The sequence below is a fragment of the Meles meles genome, chromosome 18 (assembly GCF_922984935.1).
Source record: "Meles meles chromosome 18, mMelMel3.1 paternal haplotype, whole genome shotgun sequence".
Classification (NCBI taxonomy): Eukaryota; Metazoa; Chordata; class Mammalia; order Carnivora; family Mustelidae; genus Meles; species Meles meles.
In genome coordinates this window covers 16,803,672-16,812,963 of record NC_060083.1, presented here as the reverse complement: position 1 = coordinate 16,812,963, position 9,292 = coordinate 16,803,672, and the positions used below count along the sequence as shown (strand labels likewise).

Sequence of the window (9,292 nt, the reverse complement as noted above, 5' to 3'; positions counted from 1 at the left end):
AAAGATATTGAAGGAGAGAGTGTCCATGTGTGGAAGCAGGGAGAAGAGTGAAGAGGGAAGAGGTTATTCCAATAGTACAGACAAGACATGATGTCAGCCCAGCCAGAATAGTGATGGTTGAGAGAAGGAGTGGATGAATAAGAAAGAGGTTTAATGTGGCAGAATCTTAAAGACATGTTGAAAAACTGAATATTGAGGACGAGAGAAAGGATGGAAAGGAAGAAAACTCTCAGGTGTATGATTTGCATTTGATATCTTTTACCGAGATGTGGGTAAGTAGAGGAGGAAGGAATTGGAATTGGGAGAAGGCGGGGTTGAGATCCTGAGTTTCTTTTAGGATCTGCTGAGCTTTGAATGCATGTGAAAAGTCTAAGGGAAGATAATTATTAAGCAGCTAGGTACACAGTTTTATAGATTAGAGTCATTTACACCTGAGGTTTAAATGGTAATCAAATCCTTTGGAGTAGATTAGTTTTTCTTCATTCTATATGTAGCATTATAAGAGAACAGTGTTTAGGAAAAACTCCTGGGACATCAACATGAAGAGTTTGACAAAACAAACTAGAGTTACTGAAGATGCCTGGTAAGATAGGTATGAGGAAAATCAATATATAAGTGGCTCAGAAAGTAATGGATAAGAGTGTTTTATAAAAGTTGGAATATTGTTGGGGTGCCTGGGTGGCTCAGTCATTAAGTGTCTGCCTTCGGCTCAGGTTATGAACCTAGGGACCTGGGATGAAACCCCACATCAGGCTCCCTGCTGGACAGGAAGCCTGCTTCTCCTTCTCCCACTCCCTCTGCTTGTATTTCCTCTCTCGCTGTGTCTCTATCAAATAAAAAAATGAAATCTTTTTAAAAATTTTGGAACATTGTTAAAAGGAAGTGATGAAAAGTCATTTCTGATCATAGAGATTCTGTCCTTAGAGATCTGGAGTATAGAAATGGTAATTATTGTGATAAGAATTATATAAAGTATCTTTACAGAGCACCTAACAGATTATGTATCACAGAAATATGTTCAGTTTTAAATTCATGTTTTAATGGAATTTTTTTCCTCCTAAAGATACCGAAGACAGAGCATGACAAGAAAGAATCAAACTGTCATCTCAGAATTTGTCCTCCTGGGCCTGCCCATTGATCCAGATCAGCAAGACCTGTTCTATGCCCTGTTCCTGGCCATGTATGTTACCACTGTCCTGGGGAATCTTCTCATCATCATCCTCATTTGCCTGGACTCCCACCTCCACATGCCCATGTATTTGTTTCTCAGCAATTTGTCCTTCTCTGACCTCTGCTTCTCGTCTGTCACAATGCCCAAATTGCTGCAGAACATGCAGAGCCAAGTCTCCTTCATCCCCTATGCTGGCTGCCTGACCCAGATGTACTTCTTCCTGTTTTTTGGAGACCTGGAGAGCTTCCTCCTGGTGGCCATGGCCTATGACCGCTATGTGGCCATCTGCTTCCCTCTGCACTATACCACCATCATGAGCCCCAAGCTCTGTCTCTCCCTGGTGGTGCTTTCCTGGGTGCTGACCATGTTCCATGCTATGTTACACACTCTGCTCATGGCCAGATTGTGGTTTTGTGCAGACAACAAAGTCCCCCACTTTTTCTGTGATATGTCTGCTCTGTTGAAGCTGGCCTGCTCTGACACTCGAGTTAATGAGTTGGTGATATTTATCATGGGAGGGCTCATTCTTGTCATCCCATTCCTGCTCATCATCATGTCTTATGCACGGATTGTGTCCTCCATCCTCAAGGTCCCTTCTGCTAGGGGTATTCACAAAGCCTTCTCCACCTGTGGCTCCCACCTCTCTGTGGTGTCACTGTTCTATGGGACAGTTATTGGTCTCTACTTGTGCCCATCAGCTAATAATTCTACTGTTAAGGAGACTGTCATGGCCATGATGTACACTGTGGTCACCCCCATGCTGAACCCCTTCATCTATAGCTTGAGAAACAGAGACATGAAGGGAGCCCTGGGAAGAGTCTTTTGTAGAAAGAAAATCTTCTCTGCATGATGGTAACATTTTATATTTTTACATATTTCTATCTAGTAGATATAATAATTTTGGAGTATTATTCCAGATTTTTTTCCTTACCATGGAAACATTCTGTTAAAATGATATAGTACTTATTCAGTATGTAAAAGAGATGAAATTGAGCTAATCAGTTGAACTAGGGGAGAGAGGTCTTGGTGACCTGCTGGCTAATACTTCCTCTTTGTGTTCCCCAGGTGATTCTGGCAGAGTGTAGTTTAAGAATTCCTATTTTAAACGATCTTCATGCCTTACTTACATTCTTTAATTTTTCATGGGAGACTATGTTCCTTTTTTAAGCCAGAACTCTGCTTTCATTGTGGTATAATTTTATAAAATAATTCTCTATACTCTAAGGTCAATACTAAATGAGATCCAGAATCTCCACCTCCCAGCCTCCCTCTTAATGTCTCCTAGTTACCTCTCTCTGCATAAGATTCACATCATTTTATCTCTTGACCTTCCCCCCCTCCTTATTTGTTTTCATGTCTTCTCTGTTTTCTGACTGGCCTGAGCTGAAATGGATTTTTCTAGCCCTTGCTACAAGAGTCTGTTTTGTCTTTACTTGGGAATACGGAATACCCAAGGGACCTAAAATTTCCCCCAGGAATGGGGAAAGAAGTTGAAAGCTAGTAAACAAGTTCAGAGTTTAAAGATGCCTCTTTTCTTTTTTCTTTCTTTTTTTGTTTCTATGAGTGAAATACTAAGTTTTTAATATATATTTAAATATACAGGTATATTTTTTTTCTCCTTAACTATATTGACTAATTTGCCATTGTCTTTATTTATTTATTTATTTATTTATTTATTTATTTTTTTATTTCTTTACAGCGTGACAGTATTCATTGTTTTTGCACCACACCCAGTGCTCCATGCAGTACGTGCCCTCCCTATTCCCCACCACCTGGTTCCCCCAACCTCCCACCCCCGCCCCTTCAAAACCCTCAGATTGTTTTTCAGAGTCCATAGTCTCTCATGGTTCATCTCCCCTTCCAATTTCCCTCAACTCCCTTCTCCTCTCCATCACCCCATGTCCTCCATGTTCTTTGTTATGCTCCACAAATAAGTGAAACCATATGATAATTGACTCTTTCTGCTTGACTTATTTCACTCAGCATAATCTCTTCCAGTCCCATCCATGTTGCTACAAAAGTTGGGTATTCATCCTTTCTGATGGAGGCATAATACTCCATAGTGTATATGGACCACATCTTCCTTATTCATTCATCTGTTGAAGGGCTTCTTGGTAAAGATGCCTCTTTCCTGTTTGGTATTCTCTGTTTGGTAATTTATATAATTTGGTTCATAAAAGAACTTTGTACCTATGTTTTTATCCTACCCTGCCTCATGACAATCCCAAGGAACAGATATGGTTATTATTTTGTAGACTGAAAAGCATGTTGTTCAATTTCTCGTCAAGTCACACAGTGTGTCAATTGTTGAATCTATGTAATATTCCAAATTGTGATTTTATTTTTTCTTTTCATAGGCTTTCACTTTAGAAAGAAAGAAAGCACCCATTAATAACAAACCAAAACTAAACCAAACAAAACAACTCCCCTCCCCCCAAAAACCCAGAAACCAAAACTCTCTTAGTTCCATTTATGGCATGGACTAGTTTTCCAACCTCAGTCCATTTGTGTCCTCAGTTGTCCTCTCTAAGCTATGGCATCCAAACCCCCCATTTTCATCCCAAAGTACATTCTGGTGACCTCCACCTCTCTGTCTGAAGTCAAGAATTTTCTACAGAGTTCCAGACTGTTATTGTCATCTTCCCTTTGGACATCTCTACTTGAGGCTCTGTGAACTGTTCAAGCTCAACATGCACAATACTGAACTCTTCATGTTCCTTCAAATCTGCTCTTTTCCCTTTATTCTATATCTTCATTTATGTCACTTTATACCCAGTTACCAGAACAGACATACAATCTTTCATGACACATTTTCACTTAATATTGTATTTCTTAAAATAGTTTATTGTATCCATAAGGCAACTAAGGTAACACTAATTCCTATAATGGATAAATACTGAAATCTCAGTGCCATCATACAACAAATATATAGTGACAAGAAAAAAGATTAAATTAATGCACTTTCCTCCATAGCAGAAAATTCCATTAAAAAGAGAATGAAAAATATACCCTATTCTCAATAGCAATGGCATTTATGTGCAATAATATAAGAAGAAAATTTTAAAACTACTGAAAGGTATTAAAGAATACTACAGTAAGTGGACATACACAATGACTCTGGATGTCTCCTTTTAAACAGATTGGGGAGAATAATTTTATACACTAAAGTAGATCCATTTAAAATTGTGCATTTTGATGAGTTTTGAAACCTCATTATTTTAACAACATCAGTTATCCTAATACATTCAGTACAATCCAAGTTAAATTCTCAAAAGAATTATTTTTGTGGAAACTGACAAGCTTTTATTGATGTTTGACACATTTGACCACATAAAAAGAGGCAACTTATCTAGGACAAAAGATAACATAAACAAACTTGAAGGAAAATTGACAGACAGTAATATGCCTAAAACACAAGATTAAAATTCAGAATATACAAAGAACACTTACAAGTCATATAAAAATAAAACAAACTGAATACCTTGAATAGCCAAAGCAATCTTGAAAAAGGAAAACAAACCTGGAGGTGTAACAATTCCAGATTTCAAGTTATGTTAAAAGCTGCAGTGATCAAAACTGTAGGTACTAGCACAAAAATAGATACACAGATCAATGGAGTAGAACATAAAATCCCAAAATAAACCCACACCTATATGGTCACTTAATCTTTGATAAAGGAAGAAAGAATATCTAATAGGAATAATAAAGTCTCTTCAACAAATGGTGTTGGCAAAACTGGACAGCCACATGCAGAAGAAGGAAACAGGACTACTTTCCTAAAGCATACACAAAAATAAATTCAAAATGGACTAAAGACCTAACTGTGAGCCCTGAAACCATAAAAATCCTAGAAGAGAGGAAAGGCAGTGATATTTCTTGACATCTGCTGTAGCAACATTTTTCTACATATGTCTCTTGTGGCAGGGGTTATAAAAGCAAAAATAAACTATTGGTACTACATCAAAATGAAAAGCTTCTGCACAGCAAAGGAAACAACCAATAAAACTAAATAAAAGGCAACCAACAGAATGGGAGAAGATATTTGCAAGTGACATATCTGATAAAGGGTTGGTATTCAAAATAAAGAACTGATACAACTCAACACCCCAAAACCAAATAATCCAATTAAAAACAAGCAAAAAGGGGCACCTGGGTGGCTCAGTGGGTTAAAGCCTCTACCTTTGGCTCAGGTCATGATCCCAGGGTCCTGGGATCGAGCCCCGCATCGGGCTCTCTGCTCAGCGGGGAGCCTGCTTCCCCCTCTCTCTCTGCATGTCTCTCTGCCTGTCTCTCTGCCTGCTTGTGATCTCTGTCTGTCAAATAAATAAATAAAATCTTTAAAGAAAAATTAAAAAAAAAACAAGCAAAAAGAAGACATATAGATGGCTAACAGACATGTGAAAAGATGCTTAACGTCACTCACTATTAGGGAAATCCAAATCAAAAATACAGTGAACTATCACCTCACACCTGTCAGAAGGGCTAAAAATCAGCAACGCAAGAAGCAACAAGAGTTGACAAGGATGTGGAGAAAAAGGAAGCCTCTTGCACTCTTGGTGGAATACAAACTGGTGCAACCACTGTGGAAAACAGTATGGAGTTTTCTCAAAAAGTTAAAAGTGGAACTGTCCTATGATCCAATACTTGCACTACTATTTACCTCCCAAAATACAAAAACACTAAGTCAAAGGGACAAAGAGATACACACATCCCTATGTTTATAGAAACATATTTACAATAACCAAATGATGGAAGCATCTCAACTGTCCATCAGTAGATGAATGGATCAAAAAAATATGGTAAATATATACACACAATGGAATATTTTTCAGCCTCTTAACTATAGAGAACAGATGGTTACCAGAAGGGAAGTGAGCAGGAGTATGGGTGAAATAGGTGATGGGGATTAAAGAGTTGTTGTAATGAGCACTGGGTGATGTGTTGAATTGTTAAATCATTGTATTGTATACCTTAAATTAATATAACAGTCTATGTTAACTATACTGAAATTAGAATAAAAACTTAATACCTAAAAAATATTAACAGAAAATCCATGAAGATCTCAGGAAACAAACTGGGGGTTGATGGAGTGGAGGGGTGTGGGAGGGATGGGTGGCTGGGTGATGTGCATTGGAGAGGTTATGTGCTGTGGTGTGCACTGTGAATTGTTAAGACTGATGACTCACAGACCTGTACCCCTGAAACACACAAAACATTATATGTTAATGAAAAAAAGAAGATTCATGAAGAATAAACAGTATGAAAAGATGTTTGACTTCAATGATAACCAGGAAAAAGAAAATTGAAAAACTAACAATTGATAATTGAATGACCACATAATTGACAAATATATAAATGTTGAATTTCTATTTTAATAGTGAAATGTGGAAATAGAGATTTTAAGAGATAAAATCCTGTGTCATTACACCTGTGACATTCAAAACAAAAGCACAAGCTTAATTTCAAGTTAGTTTGTTTATACTCAATCAGTTGCTCAGATCTGTTCATATCTCATTCATTCATATTTATAGCACATATCAAATTCTCTCTCCCTTCTAATCATTACCCCCATCTCCCCTTCCTCTTTCTTTCTTTCCTTTTCTTTCTTCTTCTTCTTTTTAAAATGGCTGATCCATGTTGAATCACTATATTGTACACCTGAAATTAATGTAACATTGTATGTTAAAAGAAATTAAAAACTTAAAAAAATAAGTAAAATGGCTGATCTATTTAAGATAATTTTCAGTCATCAAGACAGCCACCAAATTCAGCATTTAAGATCTCCTAGAAACAAGAACATTTTCATACATAATTACAATACTATTATCATACCTGAGATATTAAACATTAACATACATATATTTAATACAATCTATATACAAATTTCTCCAATGATAAAGACTTGGTTTTGGCGCGGGGAGGGGGGGCACATGGGTGGCTCAGTTGTTAAGCATCTGCCTTGGCTCAGGTCCTGATCCCAGGCTCCTGGGATTGAGCTCTGCATCAGGCTCCCTGCTCAGCGGGAAGCCTGCTTCTCCCTCTCCCACTTCCCTGTTTGTGTTCCCTCTCTCACTGTGTCTCTGTCAAATAAATAAATAAAACCTTTTAAAAAAAATCTTTGTTTTTTTATTAGATGTTTGTTAACATATAATTCACATACTATACCATTTATCCATTTAAAGTATAAAATTAATTTTTATATACTCAGAATTGTGTAACCATCACCATAATCAATTTTAGAACATTTTCATTAACCCCCCCCAAAATCTCATTAACAATCACTACCCATTTTTCCCTAGCAATCACCAGCTTACTTGGTGGATTTGCCTGTTCTTGATATTTCATATAAATCATATCATAAAATATGTTGCTCTTGAGATTGTCTTTTTTTAAATTGGCATAATGTTTTCAAGGTTTATCCATATTATGGTATGTAACAGTACTTTATTTTATTGCTGAAAAATATTCCACCACATTCTTTATCTAGTCATCAGTTGATGGTGGTTTCCACATTGGGGCTGTTGTGACTGGTGCTGCTATGAACATTCATGTACAAGTATTTGTTAGTACTTCAGTTTTTTAGGTATATACTGTTGTGTCCCCAGTGTTGGGTCCGTGATTAAAGGAGTGAGCCTGACACAAAGCGAAGGTCAAGCAAAGCTTTATTTCATGCCAAGCATCGAGAATCAAACCGATCCGCCGAGAGAGCGCGACCCTTCCCTGCCTCACAGACTAATTTTTATAGAGCAAAGGCCCTGTGGTTGAGCCTGGCCACACACAGGTAGCCAATGAAATTGCAATACACGAGAGAAAGCTACACAGTCATGCTAGGTCACACATGGGTGGCCAACTAAACTACAATTCGCTCCATAGTAGACATTTGAACTAGCCTATTACCTTGGTGAGAACTGGTGCCCAAAAGTGGGGCCCACACTCCTTGGTAGCTAGGGAAACAGTATGCGTGCTTTACTGATTGGATGTCTCCACCAGACCTGACTCATCCCTGCATTCCCACTGTTATCTCCACCTGACCTCACCCGCCCTTGTATTTGGGCTTTGTTACCTGGGACTGGTTTCCCGGACTTGCTTTTAAGTAATTTCCCTGGGGGGGTGGGAGGGCAGGGTCAATTTCAGTTTTACTGCATAAACAGCAAAATGGCTGTTCAACCGAGGTGGGGCCGCTCTGGCTAAATAGGCCCTTAAAATACCAAGGAGGGGAATTGCTGGATCATATGGCAGTTCTATTTTGAAGAATCACCGAACTATATCACTCACCTTCCCTCCTTCCAATGACCCCTATCTTCTGCCTGCTTCCTAGCACACGCACTATACCTCAGCCACACTGAACTTCCTTTGCTTTTAAAAAGCTCCAGGCTCTCTCATCTCTGAGTTTTTCCATATGCTGTTTCATCTCTTTCATGTTCTTTTTCTGGAGAACTCCTCAGATTCTGCTTAAACTTCATGAAAAAAAAGGCCTTCTCTGACCTAATGGATAAGGTTAGGTGTCCTTAATATGCACTCTTAACATATCTAGTATTTTCCCTGTTATGCCCAAATAATGGGTACCCCAATAATGGGTCTGTGATTAAAGAAGTGAGACTGATCAAAGCAAAGGTCAAGCAAAGCTTTATTTCACACCAAGCATCGAGAATCAGACCGGCCGTCAAATAGACAGTTCGGGGACGCCCTTTTACAGAGGACAACCCTTCTCTGTTTCACAGTCTAGCTTTTAAGGGCAAAGGCCATGCGGTCGGGCCTTGCCACGCATAGGTGACCAATGAAATTGTAACACACACAGGAAACTCCACAGTGATGCTAGGTGACCAACTGAATTACAATTTACCCTAGTAGACATTAGAACCAGCCTATTACACCTTGATTAGGATTGGTGCCAAAAAGGCTCCCAGAGGGTGGGGGTGCCTACTCCTTGGTAACCAGGGAGACAGTATGCAACCCCTCACTGATCGGATGTCTCCACCTGGCCTGACCCAGCCCTGTATCTGGGCTGTTACCTGGAGCTGGTTTCCGGGACTTGTCTCCAAGTAAATCCCCTGGGGGAAGGGGAGCAGGGACAGTTTCTAAATAGGTCCTTGCATTCCCTATGATAACATTTGTGATGCT

General features: G+C 38.8%; 1 protein-coding gene across 1 annotated transcript; it reads left to right on the top strand.

Moving 5' to 3' along the window:
• Positions 1-1,079: 1,079 nt before the first annotated feature.
• LOC123930016 (olfactory receptor-like protein DTMT) lies at positions 1,080-2,021 on the top strand. Its single transcript, XM_045986238.1, has one exon. It carries the CDS (start codon positions 1,080-1,082, stop codon positions 2,019-2,021), a length of 942 nt encoding a protein of 313 aa, XP_045842194.1.
• Positions 2,022-9,292: the final 7,271 nt, after the last annotated feature.

Bases quoted from the DNA above. Each gene is read 5' to 3' on its own strand.
- LOC123930016 (XM_045986238.1), top strand. From the start codon at position 1,080: ATGACAAGAAAGAATCAAACTGTCATCTCAGAATTTGTCCTCCTGGGC.